We start from the raw sequence: 24061 nt of genomic DNA on the forward strand, positions 1-24061 counted from the left end.
GTGTCGACCATGCTGCCCGTCTAAACTAAAATCTTCTACACTTCCTGGGTCCATATCCCTCTACTCCCATCCTATTCATGTATTTGTAAAGAAAATTTGATAAAGAGAATCTGCATCCCATTGATAACTGAAAGACACGGGATAATTGTATATAATTGCTTTACCTTTAAGGTGCTTCTGAGCTGAAGTAGCATGTATTTAAATCTTAGGATTTCAAGAATTCTCTCTTGCACTTGCTTTGCCCTGGAGTGGAGGCTTCTGTTAAGACAGGAGGGGAGGGGGTGCTAATTTAAACACCATTAATTTCTCCTTTCCCCACCCATCTATCAATAGAAAGGTGTTTTTGATTTGTTTCCCTCTTCATAAGTGGCGTATTTCCCAACCCCTCGATTTTGGTGCGATCCAATTTTTTATTATATATATTTTAAAAATAAATTTAGAGTACCCAATTCATTTTTCCAATTAAGGGGCAATTTAGCATGTTCAATCCACCTACCTTGCACATCTTTGGGTTGTGGGGGCGAAACCCACGCAAACACGGGGAGAGTGTGCAAACTCCACACGTACAGTGACCCAGAGCCGGGATCGAACCTGGGACCTCGGCGCTGTGAGGCTGCAGTGCTACCACTGTGCCACAGTGCTGCCCTCCTATTTTTTATTAATAACTCCGCAGAAAACCAAAGATGGGATGAACTCAAAGGGTTAGTTTATTTGCACACACTTAAAACACGAAAGGAGGATCCCAACATTGCTCCATGCTCAGACAGTAATGACAGGGAATATGGAAAAGAAAGATTTACAGTCCAGAGACCATAGAATTTACAGTGCAGAAGAAGGCCATTCGGCCCATCGAGTCTGCACTGGCCCTTGGAAAGAGCACCCCACCTAAGCCCATACCTTCACCCCATCCCCGTAACCCAATAACCCCACCTAACCTCTTTTTGGACACTAAGGGGCAATTTTGCATAGCCAATCCACCTAACCTGCTCATTTTTGGACTGTGGGAGGAAACCGGAGCACCCAGAGGAAACCCACGCAGACACGGGGAGAACGTGCAGACTCTGCACAGACAGTGATCCAACCGGGAATCAAATCTGGGACCCTGGAGCTGTGAAATAACTGTGCTAACCATTGTGCTACCTTGCTGCCCACAGGGAAAATAAATTGTTTCACATGGGTTCCAGAGTTCAGAATCAAAGTCCAATGGTGTATTCCTTCCCATAGGTTGGTGGGTTGAAAACTAATGCCCCTGCTCCTATTTTGTATGTTTGTATATAAGTTCATATGTATGGAAACTGGAAACCAATGCAGGATAATTCACTCGTTGACTTTATAAATTGAGCTAGGAATGCAAAGGGGAATTAGCCTTGTAGGTAATGGTACAGTATTTCCAACTGGAGCAGTGTAGATGGTGCCAGGTGTTCAATATGGTTCCTTTTCTGTGAGGCTGGCTCTTAGATGGTGAAGAGCAGGCTGAGCTTTTCAGTTCAACAAGGCAACATTACCGGTTCCACAAGCCAGATGCCCATTTCACATGACTCCCACCTCTCCACAGTGTCTTTGGTAAACAATGGATGTCTCGGCACTCTACACCAGCATCCCCCATGACAACGGCATTGCTGCAACAGCCTTAGTACTCAACACCGACAACTGCCAATCTCCAGACGCAATTCTGCAACTCATCCGCTTCATTCTGGATCACAACGTCTTCACCTTTGACAACAGGTTCTTCATCCAGACGCACGGAACAGCCATGGGAACCAAATTCGCACCCCAATACGTCAACATCTTCATGCACAAGTTTGAACAGGATCTACTCACCGCACAGGACCTTCAACCGACGTTATACACCGGATACATCGATGACATTTTTTTCCTTCCACAGACCCCAAGAGGCCAACAGCGAATCCAAGCAGACTACCAATGAACCGGAACAGCAGACCGAGAGATCTGCGGTGCGGCAACCGAAGAGGAAAGAGTCGAATTGGACCCCTCCGGAAGGCCGCTGCCTTAGACTCGACATATATGCTCAAGCCGTCAGGAGTCGGGTCAATGCCAGATTCATCAGTTGCATTCACAAGACAGCCCCGAACGTCACCCAAGCACAACGCAATGCCATCCGCGCTCTCAAGACCAACCGCAGTATCGTCATCAAACCAGCAGACAAAGGGGGGGCCACTGTCGTACTGAACAGAACGGACTACTGCAAAGAAGTATACCGACAACTGAACAACCAAGAACACTACAGACAGTTACCCGCAGATCCGACCAAGGAACACATCCGCCAACTTAACAGGCTGATCAAGAACTTGGATCCAGATCTTCAGAGCACCCTACGTGCTCTCATCCCACGTACTCCCCACATTGGAGATCTCTTCTGCCTCCCGAAAATACATAAGGCCAACACACCAGGCCGCCCTATCGTTTCAGGCAATGGTACGCTGTGTGAGAACCTCTCTGGCTACATCGAGGGCATCTTGAAACCCATCGTACAAGGTACACCCAGCTTCTGTCGCAACACGACGGACTTCCTATAGAAACTCAGCACCCATGGACCAGTTGAACCAGGAACATTCCTCGTCACAATGGACGTCTCGGCACTCTACACCAGCATCCCCCATGACGACGGCATTGCTGCAACAGCCTCAGTACTCAACACCGACAACTGCCAATCTCCAGACGCAATTCTGCAACTCATCCGCTTCATTCTGGATCACAACGTCTCCACCTTTGACAACAAGTTCTTCATCCAGACGCACGGAACAGCCGGGGGACTAAATTCGGACCCCAATATGCCAACATCTTCATGCACAAGTTTGAACAGGATCTACTCACCGCACAGGACCTTCAACCGATGTTATACACCAGATACATCGATGACATTTTTTTCCTTTGGACCCACGGTGAAGAATCACTGAAACGACTACACGATGACATTAATAAGTTCCATCCAACCATCAGACTCACCATGGACTACTCTCCAAAATCAGTTGCATTCTTGGACACACTCGTCTCCATCAAGGACGGTCACCTCAGCACTTCGCTTTACCGCAAACCCACGGATAACCTCATGATGCTCCACTTCTCCAGCTTCCACCCTAAACACATTAAAGAAGCCATCCCCTATGGACAAGCGCTCCGTATACAGAGGATCTGCTCAGACGAGGAGGAGCGTAACAGACATCTACAGACGTTGAAAGATGCCCTCGTACGAACGGGATATGGCACTCGACTCATCGATCGACAGTTCCAACGCGCCACAGCGAAAAACCGCACCGACCTCCTCAGAAGACAAACATGGGACACAACCGACAGAATACCCTTCGTCGTCCAATACTTCCCCGGAGCGGAGAAACTACGTCATCTTCTTCACAGCCTTCAACACGTCATTGATGACGATGAACATCTTGCCAAGGTCATCCCCACACCCCCACTACTTGCCTTCAAACAACCGCACAACCTCAAACGAACCATTGTTTGCAGCAAACTACCCAGTCTTCAGAACAGTGACCACGACACCACACAGCCTTGTCATGGCAATCTCTGCAAGACGTGCCAGATCATCGACATGGATAGCACTATTACACGTGAGAACACCACCCACCAGGTACGCGGTACATACTCGTGCGACTCGGCCAACGTTGTCTACCTCATACGCTGCAGGAAAGGATGTCCCGAAGCGTGGTACATTGGCGAGACCATGCAGACGCTGCGACAACGAATGAACGGACATCGCGCAACAATCACCAGGCAGGAATGTTCCCTTCCAGTCGGGGAACACTTCAGCAGTCAAGGGCATTCAGCCTCTGATCTCCGGGTAAGCGTTCTCCAAGGCGGCCTTCAGGACCCGCGACAACGCAGAATCGCCGAGCAGAAACTTATAGCCAAGTTCCGCACACATGAGTGCGGCCTCAACCGGGACCTGGGATTCATGTCGCATTACATTCATCCCCCACCATCTGGCCTGCGAAATCCTACCAACTGTCCTGGCTTGATACAATTCACACCTCTTTAACCTGGGGTTACCCCATCTCTGGATCTGTAAAGATTTAATCACCTGCTAATGCTCGCATTCCTAGCATTGTTTGGCATCTTTGAATTTGTCTATATATGTGTTTCTGGAACAGACCTCTGCATTCACCTGAGGAAGGAGCAGCGCTCCGAAAACTAGTGACATCGAAACAAACCTGTTGGACTTTAACCTGGTGTTGTAAGACTTCGTACTGTGCTCACCCCAGTCCAACGCCGGCATCTCCACATCTTTGGTAAAGGATGTGTATTCCTTTTCTCGGTCTCTGAGAGTGTTAAGTGTCTCAGCCATTAAGAATTGAAAGGAAGGTTGCAAGGCCCTTTGCCTCAACCAATGAGCAGACTCCTGTTGGCCAGCATGGGTTACAAAATGCAGGTGGCCATTTTATAGTTCTCTTTGATCCCCATAGGAGTTCATTACTGGCTTACCAGAATACCAATGTGTGAGGTTCTCCCTTTTGCTTGGGAGTCACAGATAAACAGCGATGCAACCATTAAAAAAAAACATTACCCGTCTCTGTTTACTTGTGTTTCTCAGACAGGATATCTTTCCTTTGCTGGCCTCTGTCTGAGAGGAATATGCCCTATTAAATCTTATCATATTATGCGATCAGAATCTCTTTCCAGTTACTGGTGGTGGGCTCTTTTGAGACAATGTAGGTCGATCATTATTCATCCGTGTACTGTTTTGATAAGGTAGATACATTTTCTGTACTTCAACTTTGGAGTACAATAGCATCTAAACAATTGTGAAACCAGTCCTTTACTTTGGAGAAGTGGAACCATTAACCACGGCAAGGGTTGTTTGCATTTTAGTGACTTTTCAAAGATAAGTCCAGAAAGGTTGTTTGCATTTTAATGACTTTGTCAAGACTTGTTAATACGTGAAGATTAAATCAGGGTCTTTGCAGTTCTATGAGTATTGACAGGAAAGAAAAGGTCTCCTGATATCTCAACTCCATTTTGTTATGCAGGAAAGTATCCATTTTGGGTTTCTACTTCATAAGGTCATGTTTAGCTCATAAGTTCACATGTCATGAGCATAATAATAGTGAAAGGATCATAAGAGGAGGGATGAGCCTAATAGAGATTTTTAAAAAGAGACTTACAAATGGAGGCAGAGGAAATGACTGAGGTACTAAATGATAACTTTACACCTGTCTTTACCAAAGAAGAAATGCTGCCAAAGTCAAAGCAAAAAACAAGATGGTTGAGAAACTGGATGGGCTAAAAATTGATAAAGTTGAAAGGAGTTTTTATTACTTCAAGGGTTGTGGATGCCACTGGCAAGGCGAGCATTTGTTGCCTGTCCCTAATTGCCATTGAAAACAGTTGAGAGTGAACCACATTGCTGTAGGTCTAGAGTCCCATGTAGGCAATGACGGCAGATTTTGTTCCGTAAAGGATATTAATGAACCAGATGAGATTTTATGACAATTGATGAGGTGGAATTCTTCAGCCCTCCATCGCGGAGATGTCTCATCAGTCACTGGTGGGATCTTATCAAGAAGTCTATCCATGGTTATCATTATTGAGAATAGCTTTCAATTTCAAGTATTAGACAGGCTGACTTTACTTAAAGTTGCTATGTGATCAGAACCAGATGAGATGCATCCAAAGATGCTGAGAAAAATAAGTTTGGAAGTGCTGGCCATAATCTTCCAGTCGCCTTTAGATATGGTGATCATGATAGAGGGCTGGAGAATTGCAAAAGTTACTTTCTTGTTCAATAAATGGTGTAGTTGCCCAGCATCAGTCAGTTAAACAGGGTGTGAAAGCTTTTATCAATATTAATCCAGGACAAAATCAAAAGTCACGCATACAAGTGTGGATTTTATTAAAAGGCAAATGTTTCATGATTGAGTGTTTCGATGAAGCTGGAACTGGAGAATTCACTCCCAAGATACCTTCTCAGAGCTGAAGTTATGATACAGGATGGGGATGGTTGGAGCACATTTATTTTGAATTTAAATCAGATCATGCACATCTGAATACATTGGGACATATTTATCAATGTAGGGATAGGAATTAGTCATGGAAAATGTTGACACAAAAATTTATTGGCAGATTTCATAGACATTAAAGAGGTGCAAGAATTCTTTTTAACAAATGAACCAGAAGGAGCTAGTTTTCCCTTACTGTGCAAGTGCAAAGGATCACATGAGCAAGACAAGTTATAGGCATGTGATGTTTTGACCATGTGATATTATGGGCAGATGTCGTTGTCACCATATGATGATATGTGGGTGATTTGATGGCCATGTGACTTTATACGCCCATTTTTATTTTCTGCATGTACTGACACAATCGCTTGCCTCTGTGCGCAATGAGGAAATCTAATTTTCCCAAGAAAGTCAGGTGAATAATGTGTTTTGTCAGCCCAGACCTTACTGACTGAATCCTTCTCCTGTTCCCAGGTCTATTGGTTCACAGTGGAGTTCGGCCTCTGTAAGCAGAATAACGAGATCAAGGCCTACGGTGCAGGGCTGCTGTCTTCCTTTGGAGAACTGCAGGTCTGTCATTTTCCAATGCTCTTTACACGTTGAGATTGGTCCTTCCATACTCATGTTTACTGTTGAATATTTCACCGATTAAGTGAATTACCTTTTCCTTTTCAGTATTGCCTAACGAATGAACCAGAACTGCTCCCCTTTGACCCAGAGAAGACGGCCTGTCAGAAATATCCGATCACCAACTTCCAACCAATCTACTTTATTGCTGAATCATTTGAAGATGCAAAGGAAAAAGTGAGGTAACCTGAGACATTCGGAGTATAAGAAACAGGAGGCCATTCAGACCCTTAAACCTGTTCCACCATTCAATTAGAATGAATGCAGATCTGCTCAATTCCATTTTCCTGCATTTTTGCCTTGTACCTTGATACCCTTACCCAACAAACTTCATTGTTTTCAGGAAACCTGCCCATTCACCTATTAAGGGCCTTATCCCACCCAACCTTAATTTTTAGTCTGGTGGGTGCGTCGAAGGTGGGAAAGTGACATTTGCACTTTACTTTTCTCCATCTTGGCAGGAAGGGAAGGGGCACCTCACTCTGAAAGCCCCCTCAGAGTTGGGGTGCTCCTACCCTGTGTCTGGGAAGTTTGAGCCTTCATATCTTGAGAATATTGTATCTTGACACAAACATGATTCTGGCCTATCATTTTAATTCCCCGCCTTGCTCTCACACTAACATCTCTATCCTTGGTCTGCAGCACTGTTCCAGTGAAACTCAAAGTAAGATGAGGAACAGCACCTCATCCTTTGATTAGACACTTTACAACCTTCCAGACTCAACATTTGAGTTCAACAACTTCAGACCATAATCTCTATCCCTCGTTTTGTTTCCTTTTCTTTGCAAGTTTTGTTTTTTTTCTCCTATTTTTGTTTTCAGGCAGCAGGACCTGCTCGAGGCACATCTTTTGTTTCTTTGTTTCTATTCTTGCCCCTTCACCATTCCCTTTGGCCATGAAAGACTTCTGTCATTCAATCGCTCCTGTCTTCCACCATATCACAAACCTCCATTTTGTTCTTGTCCATCCACCTCTTGTTCAAAATCCATCACATCTCTACCTTTTCGCAGTTCGAATGAAATGTCATCGACTTAAAACATTGGGCGGAATTATCTGGAAAAATGACAAAGTGTAATTTCCAGTGAGAAGATTGGTGCGAACCTCGCCAGTCTCGGCGACATGATCCAGATTGCAATCTTTAGTCACAAATTCCCCCCCCCCCCCCCCATGAAAAACATTGTACTGGAAGCATAAAGCAACTGATACGCTCACCCCAAAGGCCTTCACTCGATTATTGGATGCTGTGGAGGAGAGGCGAGCCACAATCTATCCACGGGTTGGCAAGAGGCCCTCCAGCAAGGTCACCAATCCGGCCTGGGAGATGGCAGCACTGGTCAGTGCCAGCAGTCTGGCCAAGAAGACAGGGGGTTCAATTGAAACAAAAAAAATAATGATCAACTACAATCTGTAAGGATAATTGTCCCCTGTCTCCCCTTGGCACTTCACCCTTTCGTCAACCCTCAGAATGTCACCTTGAACCCACATGCTGCCAACCCACAGGTTCGCAGCACCTGACCCACCAGCATCATCCCCAAATCACCCTGCACTCCTCATCAGAACCTCCCGCTTCAGGACAGTGCCCATACATGCCAGGTGCCAGCAACCTCTGACCCACCAGGCATCTGGCTCATATTATCCCCTTTTGTATCCTGCAAGAGAAGATAGCCCACAGCCACGAGAAATAGAAGACTGGCGATGGAATTCCCAAACTAAGAATCTTGACTCCTTTTGAGGAGAGGGCTATGGAGCTTGCAGGGGATGTCCAGCAGAGGGCCTACATAGATACTGAGGTTGGCCTACAACAGAAAAGTGAAGGGCCACTGCAGCTTCATCCAGATGACCAGTCTCAAGTGAGATTTTGTTGTCCAAACCTTTGACCAGGCCATGTACTAGAACCATGTCCCTTGCCTTGCAGGGACATCAACCAAAGAGCCTTGACTATCAACAAGCAGTGACCCCACCTCCACCGCAGCCCCCCCACCCAAGTCTCCCACAACAGCACCTTGGAGGAGATCTCCGAGGAGGGCACGGATGGCGTGTCACAGCTACCACCCGCACCATCCACCTGTGCAGAGATAAGCACCTCAGTGGGCGAACACAGCAGACAGGCCTCTAGATCACTATCTGGTGAGCACCACATAGCTTCTGATCCATATCAGGTGGAGGCAGGAACATCCCAAGGAATGGATAGTCAGAGGTCTGCTGGATCGCAGAACTCAACTGTGTCCCAGCCAAGTGCCGTGCCCGAGGACACGTTCATCCCTCAGCTGGTGGAGATGCAAAGGCAGAGCCCGGAATACCAGAAGGGGTTGTTAGCGGCATTCCTGTGACTGCAAGACTGAATGGAGTCCTAAAGCCTTCTGTCGCAGGATATGTTGCCGGTGTTGCGTGGCACCCAGGCCAACACTGTAGATCCACAGTGGAAAGCTTGGGACAAGGGGCGGGATTCTCCCCTACCCGGCGGGGCGGGGGGTCCCGGCACCGAGGAGTGGCGTGAACGGGATTCCCCCCTACCCGGCGGGGAAGGGGCTTGGTGCCACGCCAACCGGCGTCGAAGGGCCTTCGCCGGCCGGCGCGAGTTGGCGTATGCGCGGGTCCATTGCGGAGGACCACAGCAGCCGACGCGAAGGAATAGAGTGCCCCCACGGCACAGGCCCGCCCACGGATCGGTGGGCCCCGATCACGGGCCAGGCCACCGTGGGAGCACCGCCTGGGGCCAGATCCCCCCACGCCCCCCCGGAGGCCGCCCGCGCCGCCAGGTCCCGCCGGTAAGGACGTACTCTAATTTACGCTGGCGGACCTGCCAAAAACGGGCGGCCACTCGGTCCATCGCGGGCCGGAGAATCGCCGGGGGGGGCCACTGCCAGCGGTCGCCGACCGGCGTGGCGCGATTCCCACCCCCGCCAGACCCCCGGCGCCGGAGAATTCGGCAGCCGGCGGGGGCGGGATTTACACCGCCCTCCGGCGATTCTCCGAGTCGGCAGGAAGTCGGAGAATCCTGCCAAGATATCAGAGCCATAACTGCAGAACTCTGAAACATGCCTCAGTCCCTGATGGGTTCAACACCATGAGGCAGACACAGGCCAGCCTGCAAGACTGGGGGCGCCAGATGATGTTGATGCTTCTGGAGCTGACTCCAACTGTTCCTCTATCTCGTGGAGTAACCCACGGACCCAAGAACACCCAGCGGGAGGAGGAATTGCTGGAGAACCTCCCGGGACCTTCCACCCAGGAGAGCCTGGGAGTGACCAGCCCTTCTGAATCTCCCCTTCCTGATACTGATGCATCTCAGTGCAGCAGACAGAACAGGGTGATGCAGCAAATCAGTACCACTTGAAAGTAGGTCGGGGCCTTCCAAGGACATATCAGGCAATAGGGCGTAGAAGGCAGCAGATCATCTCCACATCTGGTGGGCATCCTGGGAATACACTGAGAAGTAAAGAGAGGCTTTGCAAGAGTAAAAATAGCTGGGGCCTTAACATATATCTTTGCAGCATCCTTGAGCACGGATGAGGTCCCAGAGGACTAGAGAACTGCTAATGTTGTCCCTTTGTCCCGAGTTGGACGATTTACATACTGCTCTAAAAAACTCTCCTGGATGCTCCTTACAAATTCTGCTCCATCTACGCCTCTAACACTACATGAGTCCCATTCAATGTTGGGGAAGTTAAAATCTCCCATCATGACCACCATATTGCTCCTAAATTCTTCTATAATCTGTCTACATATTTGTACCTCTACTTCACGCTCGCTTTTGGGAGGCCTGTAGTAAAGTACCAACAATGTGACTGCACCCTTCCTATTTCTTAGCTCTACCCATATTGCCTCAGTGCTCGAATCCTCCATCATGCCCTCCTTAATCACAGCTGTGATATCAGCTCTGACCAGTAATCCAACTCCTCCACCCCTTTTACCCTCTCTATCCCTCCTGAAGCATCTATACCCTGGGATATTTAGTTGCCAGTCTTGCCCTTCCCTCAACCAAGTCTCAGTAATACCAATAATATCATATTCCCAGGTACTAATCCAAGCCCTACGTTCATCTGCCTTACCTGCTACACTTCTCGCATTGAAACAAATGCACCTCATACCACCTGTCCCTTTGAGTTCATCATCTCTTCCCTGTCTACTCTTCCCCTTAGTCACATTGAGTTTATTATCTAGTACCTTACTGGCTTTAGTTGCTACCTCTTTACTGACCTCTAACTTCCTAATCTGGTTCCCATCCCCCTGCCACATTAGTTTAAAACCTCCCCAACAGTGTTAGCAAAAGCACCCCTTCGGACATTGGTTCCAGTCCTGCCCAGGTGTAGACCATCTGATTTATAATGGTCCCACCGCTCCCAGAACCGGTTCCAATGTCCCAAGAATCTGAACCCCTCCCTCCTGCACCATCTCTCAAGCCACGTATTCATTCTGACTATTCTTGAAGTTCTACTCTGACTGTCTCGTGGCACTGGTAGCAATCCTGAGATTACTACCTTTGAGGTCCTACTTTTTAACTTATCTCCTAACTCCCTAAATTCTGATTGTAGGACCTCAACCCGTTTTTTACCTATATCGTTGGTGCCTATATGCACCACGACAACTGGCTGTTCACCCTCCCCCTTCAGTATGTCCTGCAGCCGATCTGAGACATCCCTGACCTCTGCACCCGGGAGGCAACATACCATTTGGGAGTCTCGTTTTCAACCACAGAAACGCCTGTCTACTCCCCTTACGATTGAATCACCTATGACTCTAGCCCTGCCAGTCTTGTTCCCGCCCTTCTGTGCAGCAGAGCCAGCCACGGTGCCATGAGCCTGGCTACTAATGCCTTCCCCTGTTGAATCATCTCCCCCAACAGTATCCAAAACGGTATACCTGTTTTGGAGGGAGGTGACCGCAGGGGACACCTGCACTGCCTTCCTGCTCTTTCTCTGCCTTTTGGTCACCCACTCCCTGTCTGCCTTACCAATCCTAATCTGCGGTGTGACCAACTCACTGAATGTGCTATCCACGACCTCCTCAGCATCACGGATGCTCCAAAGTGAGTCCATCCGCAGCTGCAGTGCCGTCATGCGGTCTAACAGGAGCTGCAGCTGGACACACTTCCCGCACATGAAGGAGTCAGGGGCATCGGCCGTGTCCCGATCTCCTACATTGAGCAAGAGGAGCATAACAATGTCTAAAAAAATACAATCAAACCACCCCAATTAATTTGGTTATTTTAGTGGTTGTGCTGGGTTTGCATTCGCGGGTCAAAGTTTCATGAGGGCCCATCTCAGAATATTTCTTGGCAAATGACAGCAATATTTAAGCACCAAGCGCTACACTCCTCATTTTATGTGAGAACTGAACCGATCCCACTGACATTTGTCTTTCTTGCTCCTCCAAAGGAAATTTGCTGCCACAATCCCTCGGCCTTTCTCTGTCCGTTATAACTCTTACACCCAAAGTATTGAAGTTCTCGACAACATTGAGCAGCTGAAGAACCTAGTTGACAGCATCAGTGGTAAGTCTATCGCAGAATGATCAGATTGACGATTAGCTCAAACACTATTGGACATGAATGCCAATTCTAAATATCCAATGAGCTGTAACTACATTTGTACATGCACCCTATTTTTATGCAGGCATTTTAGTCTATTTTAGATTTTGGATTGAGTGTGTACTTGTAGCTCCTACACAGCAGTGAATGACCACTTACTATCCTTGAGTAAACCATATTTATTGACAGATATCTAAGGATGCAGCAGTTGATACTCCAAAGCAGTGCAGATGGAGTGCTGCACTGTCTAGAGTTGCAGTCTTTTCAATAAGGCCCCATCTGCCTTCTCAGGATTCCATTGCACTAATCTAAGTAGAGCCCTTAGTGTTCTGACAACTTGATTTGTTCTCAATCAACATCACTCAAACACATTAACTGATCATTATCACATTGCTATTTTTGGGATGTTGCTGTGTGTAAATTGTCAGAGGTGCTGTGTTTCAGTGGGCTGTTAAACCATTCAGGTAGTTATTTTAAAAGATCACATAGCAGCAATTGAAGAAATCAAGGAATTCACCCATTGTTTCCATCAACGCCCCTTCCCCAACCTATATCACCAAAATTAAATCAACTCCCTCATTCACCCACATAAAACAGAACTCCCTCATTCACCAATCAATAAATTAAAATAAAATATTAATTCACCCCTATCCTGACTCCGCAAAGCTTGTCCGCCATCTACAAAGTACACGTCAAGAGTGTGATGAAATACTCTCCACTTGCCTGGATGAGTGCATCTTCGACAACACTCAAGACGTTCAACATGATCCAGGACAAATCAGCCCATTTGCTTAGCGTCCCGTTCATCACATTCACTCCTTCCACTGCCAATGCACAGTGGCAGCATTATGTACTATCTACAAGATGCTCTGCAGTAATGCTCCTTTAACAGCACCTTCCAAGCCTACGGCCACTACCACCTAGAAGGACAAGGACAGCCGATTCATGGGAACACCACGATCCGCATGTTCCCCTCCAAGCCATGCACCATCCTGACTTGGAAATATATTGGGCTGGATTCTCCGTCGCTGGGATCCTCCGTTTCACCGGCAGCGCACTCAGGCCCATGGATTTCCCGATGGCATGGGGTGCCCACAATGGGAAGCCCAATTAGCTGGCTGCCGTGACGGGAAATCCCGCTGCCGGTGGTCGCCCGCCGCACCAGAAAATAGGTGCGGTGGGACGGAGGATCCCACCGCCCATTGCCTTTCCTTCACTGTCACTGGAACAACATCCTGGAACTCCCTCCTTAACAGCACTGTGGGTGTACATTTTTATTCAACATTTTTCCAACAACAATGCCCGAGACTCCCCCTCCCCTCCTACGCCGGCACCCAACCTCTCGACAGCAACCAGGTCTCCAAAACGTAAAACAAACAAACCCCCATCTCTGGTGGAACTCCTCATCCATCCCCTCAGAAAATATTTCACCTTCTCCAAATACAGGAACTTCAAGTTTCCCCAGCCACACCAGACACTGGGAGGAGAAGCTGACATCCACTTCAACAGAACCCGCCTGCGAGCAATCAATGAGGCGAAGGCTAGAACATCTTCCCCCGCTCCCGTCTGCAACTCCGGCAGGTCTGACACCCCAAATATGGCCCCTAGGGGACCCGGCTCCAGTTCCATCTGCAGAACTTCGGACATGGTGCTGAAAAATGACACCCAATATTTCTCCAAATTCGGGCAGGACCAGAACATATGGGCATGATTAGCTGAATCCTCCCACATCGCTCACAACTATCGTCCACCCCCTCAAAAAGGCAGCTCATCCTTGCCTTCATTAAGAGTGCCCTATATACACTTTTAACTAAACCAACCCTAGCCTCGCACACAAGGTCGAAACATTGACCTTTTGTAACACTTTGCACTGTAATTCTTCTTCCAGGCCCATCCTCCCATTTGGCCGTAATCCCTTCCAATGACTCCTTGCCCTCTCCATGAAACCTGCTAGAGATTGCCGAAACGACCCCACTCTCCAGCCCCCTGCCCCTGCCCCCGCACCCCCCCCAACCCCCACCCCCCTCCAACAACGAGGATGACGGTGCCACTGGAAAGCTTGGGAAACCCTTTCCTGCGAAGTTCCACACCTGCATATACCTGTAGTCCTCCTCTCGCTGGACCCATACTTCACCTCCAGCTCAACCAAACTTGCAAATCTTCCCTCCAAAAACATAACTTTCATCTCTTTTACCCCTTTCTACTCCCATCCCCGGAACCTCGCATGCATCCTACCTGGCTCGAACCTATGATTCCCTCTTTTCAGCATCACCCTTGATCCTGCCCTCAACTTGAAGTGCTGTCAGAATTGCACCCAAATCTTCAGCGTGGCTACCACCACAGGACAACCCTAGTACTTTGCTGGGTGAACTGCGCCGTTGCTAGCATCCACAGCCCCGGCCCCTTACAGGAATCCATCTCCATCCGGCCCCACAAGGTTCCTGTCTCTCTGCCCCAGCCCCACACCTTCTCCGCATTCACCGGCCAGTAATAGTGCAACAGGTTTGGAAGGGCAAAGCCCCCCGACTGCTGCCCCCTTTGGAGCACCGCATTCCTTACCCTCGCTACCTCCCCTGCCCACACAAACAAAGAGACCACCCTATACACCTTTCGAAAAGATGCCTTTGGCAAAAAGACAGGTAGATACTGGAACAAAAACAGAAACCGGGGCAAAATATTCATTTTGACTGCCTGCACCTGGCCAGCCAATGACAAAGGTGAGTATCCAGGTCCAGTAAGGCCGCTAAAATCTTCCTCATAAACCCAGCACCATCCCAGTTTGGGATATACGTGCTCACCAACACCACTAAGCTCCCCTCCATCACACCCGTCACTATCACGTACCTGCCCCCTTTTGTCTGCCACCACCTTCTCCATCTGGAACCTTACCCATTTACCCACCAGTATCCCCCCCCCCCCCCCCCCCCCCCCCGCACCTTACTATTGAAACCAGAATGGAACATTTGGATAAATAGCATCTTAAATGAGGGGAAAAAAGCAGATTGACAGAGGTTTAGGAAGGGATTCCGGCGCTTGGTGCCCAAGCAACTGAAGGCACAGGTACCAATAGGGAAGTGATTAAAATCAGGAATGAGAAAGAGGCCAGAAGTGGAGGAAGGCAGTTATCTTGTAGGGTTATAGGGCTGGAAGAGCTTACAAATGTAGAGAGGATGACGTTATAGAGGAAATGGACACTAAGTTGTGTGTTAATAACCAATTGAATTTAAAAAATGCATAAATTCTGATTGTTATTGTTTAAATTTATAGGTGAAATGGGAACTCTCTACCACGCCCTCAGGAAGCTTCAGTGAAGATGTCAAAGGACATATACTTCCTGTGAAAGTTAAGTCATCAATAGGTGTGCAGGAAATATTTAAAATATATATAGAATCAGAACAATGCATTCAGCCCACCAACCTGATCACCCACCCTCCTTGGACACACTGTATACTGTTTGCTCTGGTCAACCCATTCAATCTTGCATGTGAGGGAGCCCACTATCGATAACATTTCTAAGAAGGTGAACTCTTCTGAAATGTATTGTCAGTTTCAGAAGGTGATTGTGAGGACATCAACCCACCTTACATTTCACATTTGAAATTTTACTAGTTGCATTCCAGAAATTACACTTCAATGGCTCCAGTGGTACAAAGTCTTGTCAAAAGTATTGGATCATCATCTCCAACTATCCTAATTCTTTATAACTTTCATTGCATTCATTTGGAGCATACAACATCGAAGGAAGCATGCCTTTCGATCATTGGTTCTTTGAAAAAGTTATCCAATTATTCCCACTCCCGTAATGGGGACCCCATAGGCATGTTACGAATTTTTGTTTCAAGAATTTATCCAATTTGATTTTGAAAGTCACTGTTGAATATGGCTCCACCGTTTTTTTAGGCAGTGCATTACAGTGGTTAGCACTGCTGCCTCACAACACCAGGGACCCGGGTTCAATTCCAGCCTCAGGTGACTGTGTAGAGTTTGCACATTCTCCCCAGGACTGCGTGGGCTTCCTCCGGGGTCTCCGGTTTCCTCCCACATCCAAATATATGCGGGTTAGGTGGATTGACCATGTTAAATTGCCCCTTAATGTCTAGGGATGTGCAGGTTAAGTTATGGGATTATGGGGATAGGGCGGGATAGACACTCGTAAATGGGCAGAGTGGTCATTCGAAGGGTCAGTACCGAAGCAATGGGCCAAATGAACTTCTTCTGCATTGTAGGAATTTTATGATTCTAGGAGATCAAAGCAACTTACTGCACCCCATCCTCATCTCCTTCTCTGAATCATTTTCCAATTATCTTCGATCTGGGCTCCTTTGGTGCTTGAGCCTCCTGCTAGTGGAAACAGAGTCTCCTTATTTACGCTGTCAAAAACCTTCATCATTCTTGGGTACATATATATCTGTTCAGATTAAAACAATTTTTGTGCAGGGGTTTCTATGCTGACACAGATCTTAAAGAGAGAAAAGTAATTCCAATGTAAACATGTCAATTCCACTATCTCTCATCACTAGTGTCACGAACCACACTGATGTTATCTGCAAGGGCATCTCAACTCGGACACTGGTTTCTGGGGGTGCATAGTTTCAGGAATGGTGTGAGGAGTCAAGTGAAACACCAAAGAGAATAAGCAGCCAAGTCGTCATGTAACATCAGTGATTATTGAAGACTATTTATTAAATTAAAGAAAAGACAAATACACACAAACATGACTGTACAACATTAAGACAATTAAGTATATGAATTGCTAAACACACGCAGTTTATGAGAATGTACCTCTTCTTCCAAAATATATCTATAATCCCTGAACTCCAAAGACTCCCCCTGTTCGCAAAAAAAAAAATCCAAATTAAATAAATTTATAAATTAAAATCCGCTTATAGTTACCAGACAATACAGGGGTAATAATCATGCCTGGGGAAAATCTTTACCAGGTCCAGCAAAGATATTTAAATTGTCTTTGCGAATGTTTTCTGCACTGCCTTGGCTCTAAGATTTAGAGGATGTTTGATATAAAACTTGACCTCCAGGCTGCTAGCTAGAAAATTGGCTTGTCTGCTTCTGAGGATGCTGGGAGTCAACTGACCTCCTTTGCTTTTGGAGGCCTGGGCAATTATTCCTTTATTCCACTTTGATTATGCCTTTTGTAGGCTAGCTATTGCTGTTGCTTGAGAGATTTTTACCTGTTACTGAGCAGATCACATTCTATTATACTGCACTGTAAATTCTATGATCTTTGACAAATTTATGTTACTGCTGGTACTAGGCAAATCTATCACAGCAAGAAGATCAGTGAAAAACTTCCATAAACCGAGCCAGTTTGATTGAGCTTGTCATTGACTGCACATAAGAACATTATAGCATTAAGGGCCTCTTAAGGCCAGTGCAGAGGGAGCTTTAATCAACACTGCATCAGAGGGTTTTGCTGGGACTCTATTCTAGGTATTAAACACCTGTATGGTGGGCAACATATTATCTTCTGACCTTGCCTTACGCTTGTTCATTTTGAACTTGGTGAAGGTGAATGGGGATGGGCAGGAAATTTTCCTGTATTGAGCGAAGTGATCTAAAATACTCAAGACAGGTATGAAATTCTAAAACTCTATGATCATGTGCCTGCATCTCTGCCAATGCCAATAGCTCCTTCCTATAGGCATCTCAGTCATTACCTTTAGTAAATGTTAATGCCTATACTGTCACATTATTTATGTAGACAGTTTATGATCTGGGATAGACCCTGCAGAACTCCACCAGTCACTGCCCCCTGTATATTCTGTCCAGTCATTAAACACACCACAGATTCACTCTGCAGATGAGAGTAATTTTGAAAATGCAGATAGAATGAGTGTGCTTTACTGGGGATGTTTTAATTCTCTTAAGCCAAGTGTGATGTTGAGCTGTCCAGATTGCGCCTTTAGCCACAAGCTCAGTGGTTATTTATGAGGCTCAATGCTTGGGTGTTCAGCTGTTACAATGCAACCATATTGCTAGTGTGAAGAGAACACCTGAGACCCTTTTGAGTAGAAGCATATTTATGCAAAATGATTACATTTGAATGCTTTGAACAATTATTTTATGCTCTTTATTTCTCCTTTCCTATTCTGTATATCTGTCAGTTCTCTTTTAAAGCAGGCATTTTTTTGCATATAGTTTGTGCCTTTCACTATTATCATTGAAATACAAAGATAGGGTTGATACAAAAGATCAGGGCTGTCCAAGCATTATTTTCTGAGATGCATAATTGTGTAACATAGATCATAAAGGACTGCATATAAAGTCAAAATCAACATTCATTCGATTGCATCTATCTGACACTAACATATCTTGCCTTTCTTAAATAGAATACACCCATAGATGTAAAAATGGAACATATATTTCAGCTGATATCCTAAATAAATGTAATTTCATAAAATGCCATAAAAGGTAAGTTATTCCAATTAACAATTAAGGAAATGCTGCTAATATCCATTCTGAAACTGACAGATCAAAGATAGGTTGAAAGGGGACAAATCAGCAAATAGAAAATAAAAGCAAAATATCACATATGCTTGAAATCTGAAATTAAATCTACGAAAATCCTGAAAGCACTCAGCAGGTCTGACAACATCTGTGGAGAGGCAGAACAAATTGACATTTCAAATCATTAAACTATAATCAGAACTGGAAGGTATAAAACATTTAACAACATTTAAGCACAACTTTGGTCTCCATATTTATGGAAGGATATACTTGCACTGGAGGCTCTACAGCAGAGATTCACTAGATTGGTTCTAGGATGAGAAGTTAGGTTAATTGAGTCAAGACCCAGTGAAGTTTAGAAAAATTAGAGGTAATTTCATCATACAGTATTCTTCAGGGGCTTGATAGGGTGGGAACTGAGAGAGTGTTTCTGCTGGTCTGAAACACAGAGACACAGTGTCAGCGCAAGGACCAATCATTTCAGACTGAGATAAGGAGAAATTTCTGCTTTCAAAGGTTTATGAATCTTTGGAATTTTCTACTCCAGAAGGTTGAGGATGCTCCAGCATTGAATATATTTAAGGCATATATTTATAGACAGATATTGGGAATCAATGGACATGTGGAGTGAACAGGAAAGTGAAGCTGCTGTAGAAAATCAACCATGATCCCATTGAATGACAGAGCTGGTTCAAGGGGATACATGGACTACTCCTACTCCAATTTCTGATGTTCATGTGTTCGTGAACAAATCTTGCTTGTTTATTTACTTAAAAGCTGTTTAATCTTCCGGTTCTGGTGAAAGGACATCAACCTGAAATGTTAATTTTGTTTCTCCCACCATGATGTTTGTTGCCTGACCTGCTAAGTTTTTGCAGCATTTTCTGGGGGGGTTTTATCTTGAAGTCAGACAGGAGTCTAATTGCAAATAGGATTGGGTAACCTGGGATCCAAGGGCTGGAATTTCAGGATCTAAGGACTCGATATGGCTCTTGGGCTGAGGTTAGATTTTCATTTCATTTTCATTTCAGATATCATCTCTTTCATCAATAGACATTAGAAATCTATCCTGTTCAGTTAAGAAATTTTGAGAAATTAGGGTTAGGGTTAGAGCTCTTTGAACTAATATTTATAAATTTAATATAAACCACTTGAGGATTTTTCAATTCAGCAGCTGTAGGGAAGGCAGTGGCCTAGTGGTATTATTGCTGGACTAGTAATCCGGAGACCCAGAATCATACTGGGACCTGGATTTGAATCCTGCCATGGCAGATGATCAAATTTGAATTCAATAAAAATTTGGATTTAACGTCTAAAACAAAAAGGTGACCATGAAACCATTATCGATTGTTGTAAACCCCTATCTGGTTCACTGATGTCCTTCAGGGCAGGAAATCTGTCGTCCTTTCCTGGTCTGGCCTACATGTGACTCCATACCCACAGCAATGTGATTGACTCTTAAATGCCCTCACGGATGGACAATAAATGTTGGCCCAGCCAACGGCACCCATATCTCATGAACAAATTTAAAAAGGAGTTCTAAAACAGAAGGAAGTTGCTTTTCAATGTTATTAATTTATCTCAGAACAATGTTTTAAAATAATTTTCAGATATTGTAAAATATTGTTAATCCTTTATGAAATTTAAAACAATATTTTTTTTGATGACATCGAGCATCCTGTTTGCTGATTGTTCACATATTTATTTTGAAATGTAATTCAAATGATCATACTGTACAATATTTGCTTTTGCAATGTTAATTTTACTACTTGAGGTAATTGCTTTGCACAACTAGAAGATGGGTACATATCCTTCCCTGTACTACACAAAAAGGCAAAGAATTGAAGAGGCTCCATCGTATTTCCTGTTTTAAAGATATAATTCACCATGCCAATTGTCTCACTACAAAAATATATAGAACATGCATATGTGTTAAATTAAACACTAAGATGTAATATAAAAATGAGGTGGATGTCATACCTGTCAATGTCATAAATGTACCGTTATATCTAATAAAATAGAATAGAGCTTTAAAATGTTGTTACACTGTTGTCTATCCTGCAATACATCCAATGCACAATGGACTGTTAGGAGTTTCAAAATGATTAAAAGTAAAGTCTCCACAGTCCCAGATGACCATCGGCTACTTTCCCCTTCGAGGGGTGGGGGGGGGGGGGGGGCTGACAGATGGTGATTTAACCTGAGGATCACCACACCTCAAGTGTGGGGTGAGATTGAGAAAGTTGGGCCTTCATGAATGACCTCAGCACCATAGGGGAATAGAACACTCGACATCACGAACCAGCTGGCCGGCCAACTGAGCGAAACCGTCCTTCATTCTTATACCCACTGATTGGTAAGTTTCTGCCTTTCATTCCCATAGAAAGAGAGACTGGTTTTATTCACCTTCGTTGTCATAACCATGAACAAAATCAGTAGAACAATAGAACAGTGGTTAACTGAAATTTGTGTTAAAAATCTATACGTCGGCACCAGCCCTGGTGTATAGGTCAATTACGCTACACATCGTTCATCAAAGTTGTAAAATATGCATCAAACTAGAGCAGAATCTGCGACACACCAAATGCAACTCCAATTCGCGTGGTGACAATTGATAGGATACCACTTTGAAGGTTGGAATCTCAGGGAACCTCAGAGTTGTAACGTGAAGCTTTGAAAAATTCAGAAGACAAGAACATGCGCTGAAGTTGACGCAATGAAAAATGCAAATGATTAATATTAAACGACAATAACTATCCAGATTGTGGGAACGTTAAAACTTGTTTTAGCCTGCGCCTGAATAATCCCCAGCTCTTACTAAACATATTTTAACAAAGAATTTAATTATTGTGAATCGATTTGCAGGGCTCCTGGGAAACAGCAGGAGAATGGGATTCACTGGATTACTCTCCCAAAGAGCTGACAAAGGCACGATGGGCCGAATGGCCCATTTCATTGCTTTATCTTTCCATGACGCTAAAAGATAAGGTGCAATCGCCATCTGCCAGACTTACCCAGCAATTCAGGTCACTTTCCATCTGTGCTGTAATTAGCCCATTTCAGGGATTGTTGGTGTCCCAAATCTATCAGCATATCTCCCGTCTTTCACCAATTAGTTATTTCAGTTTCCTGCATTATCTTTGATTCGCTTCCATCTCCTGACCAACTCAGCTATTAGATATTTCATTCCTTTGTCAAATAAATGTCTCCTGCTTCCAGTGACTTCCGTGGGAACCAATACGAAAGAGAACGCGAAAGACTAATTGCCTCGGTATGTTACATATTACAACAGAGAAACAAGGCCATTCGGCCCAATTGTTTCGTGCTGGTATTTATTTCACCCTATCAGCATATCCTTCTATTCCCTTTTCCTTGCTGTTTATCCAACTTCCCCTTAAATTTATGTATTCTGTTCACCTGAACTTCTCCCGGTGGGGATCTCACCATTCTCTGTGTAAAGAGGCTTCTCCCGAATTCCCAGTTGCACTTCCCGGTGTCTCATCCTAGGTTAAACTGACATCAACGTTATAAAATTATACAGACATGTCAATTCCTCCCTTAAGAGTACATGAAAGATACAAATGTTTACTGGTAAAATAGTCTATAGCTTGTCACTGTAATTACTGACGGTTGTATCCATCAGAAGGACTGCTTCCCAACAGTGGAGCGTATTTCTCATTGACCTGACTTCTGTCCCGCGCTGCTTGATATTTCTCCCTGTCCTCACCCTTTGCTTTGTCCTTTTCACTCTGGATCGTCCTCCAGTATTTCTCACCTGGTCTGTTTTTGTATCTGAAGCCTCGCTTTGCGCCTCCGTACCATCTTTGAATTTATAGGTCGACGTTTCCGCCAAACATTTTAAATACACAATAAAAAATATAGAGATTACGGTATTTCTTATGGGAGATTTCACCCAAGCTGAGCGAGGGAGCTCGAATAGACAGCGGCCCGTTTGAAGCGCACGACACGGACCAGTTCCCGTTCCCAGTCTCTCTGTGCAGCCTCTGTAACCAAACTTCATTTAACGGACTGGACAGCAAATTAGTCAAATACCTGCAGCCAAGTGCCCGGCATTCAGCTCTCTCGATCATTCGACTAAGGTAAATCATGGCCTAGAGGGAAAATACTCTCAGGGAGGAGCACCTTGATGGGGAAATTAAAGTTTACATAATATTTAGGATTGCACTCCAATGCACACGTCAGGATCTCACGATTTCTCCCCCAAAACGAAAACACCTCGAATTTGCAATGTAATCAAATACAACTGGACGGACCGAAAGCCGCTGAAACTGATTATATTACAAGATAAAATCGGACACATTTCGATCAATTTTGAAGGCATGTACAGACCCTGGGATATTTCGATGCTAGAATCAATTGTTTTATATTCACACTTTGATTAATGTGACCGACTGTTTCTGTCGCCGTTTACAATAACCGTGTCTGCATTGGTCCCTAAACACTGACAAAGTATTTGTCTTTTTGAACGGGTCGGACGCCGGTTTCACTCAAATACAGCAAGGATGTTGTATCATTTTGGTTAGGTTATCAAACCGGAATGTAAACATAACCTCAAAAAAATATCACTGCAAAAATCCGTTCTCTCTAAATACTATTCAGCTCCCATGTAAGGAGTGTTTTTTTCCCTAAAAGGATCGAACTAAAAGTTAAATCCTCCAGGCGCAGCCCAGAGCTATAAGTGGGAGCGGTGCTGCTGATTATGTCGCCCGATGGAATATTCCATCTGGGATTTGGGATCTCTCACCTGTCCTAGAAAGAGGTGTAACAAAAATAAAGCCATACTCCACGCAATGTTGGCCAAGTTTACCTCTAAACAGCACCGTGGTGTGTGCCTTAATCACACTATGTTCAAGCAAATGTCTCATTTCTCAAGGGCAACTCGGGATGGACAATAAATGTTGGCTCAGCCAGCGAAGCCCACACTCCATGAAAGAATAAAAAAGGCATTGCACATTGAATCTTTCATAGCAAAATCTAGCTCCGAATTAATTTCGCCATTTATTCTATACACACCATATAAAAAAACCATAAAGCACAAAAAGAGACCACGTATACATTTTTTTTACATCCACGGTATTTATTAAGTCTATTAAGTTTATTATGTCGAAGTGCAGCTTTAATCTTAAATCTCTTAGGTTATCCGCAGTATGTTAGATCCAAACGGTAAGTGACAAATCAAAACATAATTAATAAAATTATAGTTAGCACATTTCCAGTCTTCAACATGGTTGCCATTTTCCGGGCTACACTTTTCAATCCGATTGTCGACATTTCCAACCAATTTCGGAATCGGAACTAAATGGGAATACCGTGAATATGCTGTTCACAATTCCCTTCTATCGTGTGTTTTTCCAACGTTATTTAAGTTTAAAATTGAACAAGGGCATTATAGACACGCACCCCTTCACACGCACATACAAACCTCTTCACACACACACATACACAT

At 44.9% G+C, this 24061-nt stretch overlaps 1 protein-coding gene across 1 annotated transcript in view; it reads left to right on the forward strand.

Annotated features, from left to right (window-relative positions):
• Positions 1-20630, forward strand: part of pah (phenylalanine hydroxylase) — a 121987-nt gene extending 101357 nt beyond the window's left edge. Inside the window, exons 10-13 of the mRNA XM_072484769.1 lie at positions 6447-6542; positions 6648-6781; positions 11978-12093; positions 15397-20630. Of these exons, the coding sequence (XP_072340870.1) occupies positions 6447-6542; positions 6648-6781; positions 11978-12093; positions 15397-15440 (390 nt within the window). The 3' untranslated portion in view covers positions 15441-20630. The remainder of the gene's footprint in view (positions 1-6446; positions 6543-6647; positions 6782-11977; positions 12094-15396) is intronic.
• The last annotated feature ends 3431 nt before the right edge of the window (positions 20631-24061 follow it).

The sequence above is a fragment of the Scyliorhinus torazame genome, chromosome 19 (genome assembly GCF_047496885.1).
Source record: "Scyliorhinus torazame isolate Kashiwa2021f chromosome 19, sScyTor2.1, whole genome shotgun sequence".
Classification (NCBI taxonomy): Eukaryota; Metazoa; Chordata; class Chondrichthyes; order Carcharhiniformes; family Scyliorhinidae; genus Scyliorhinus; species Scyliorhinus torazame.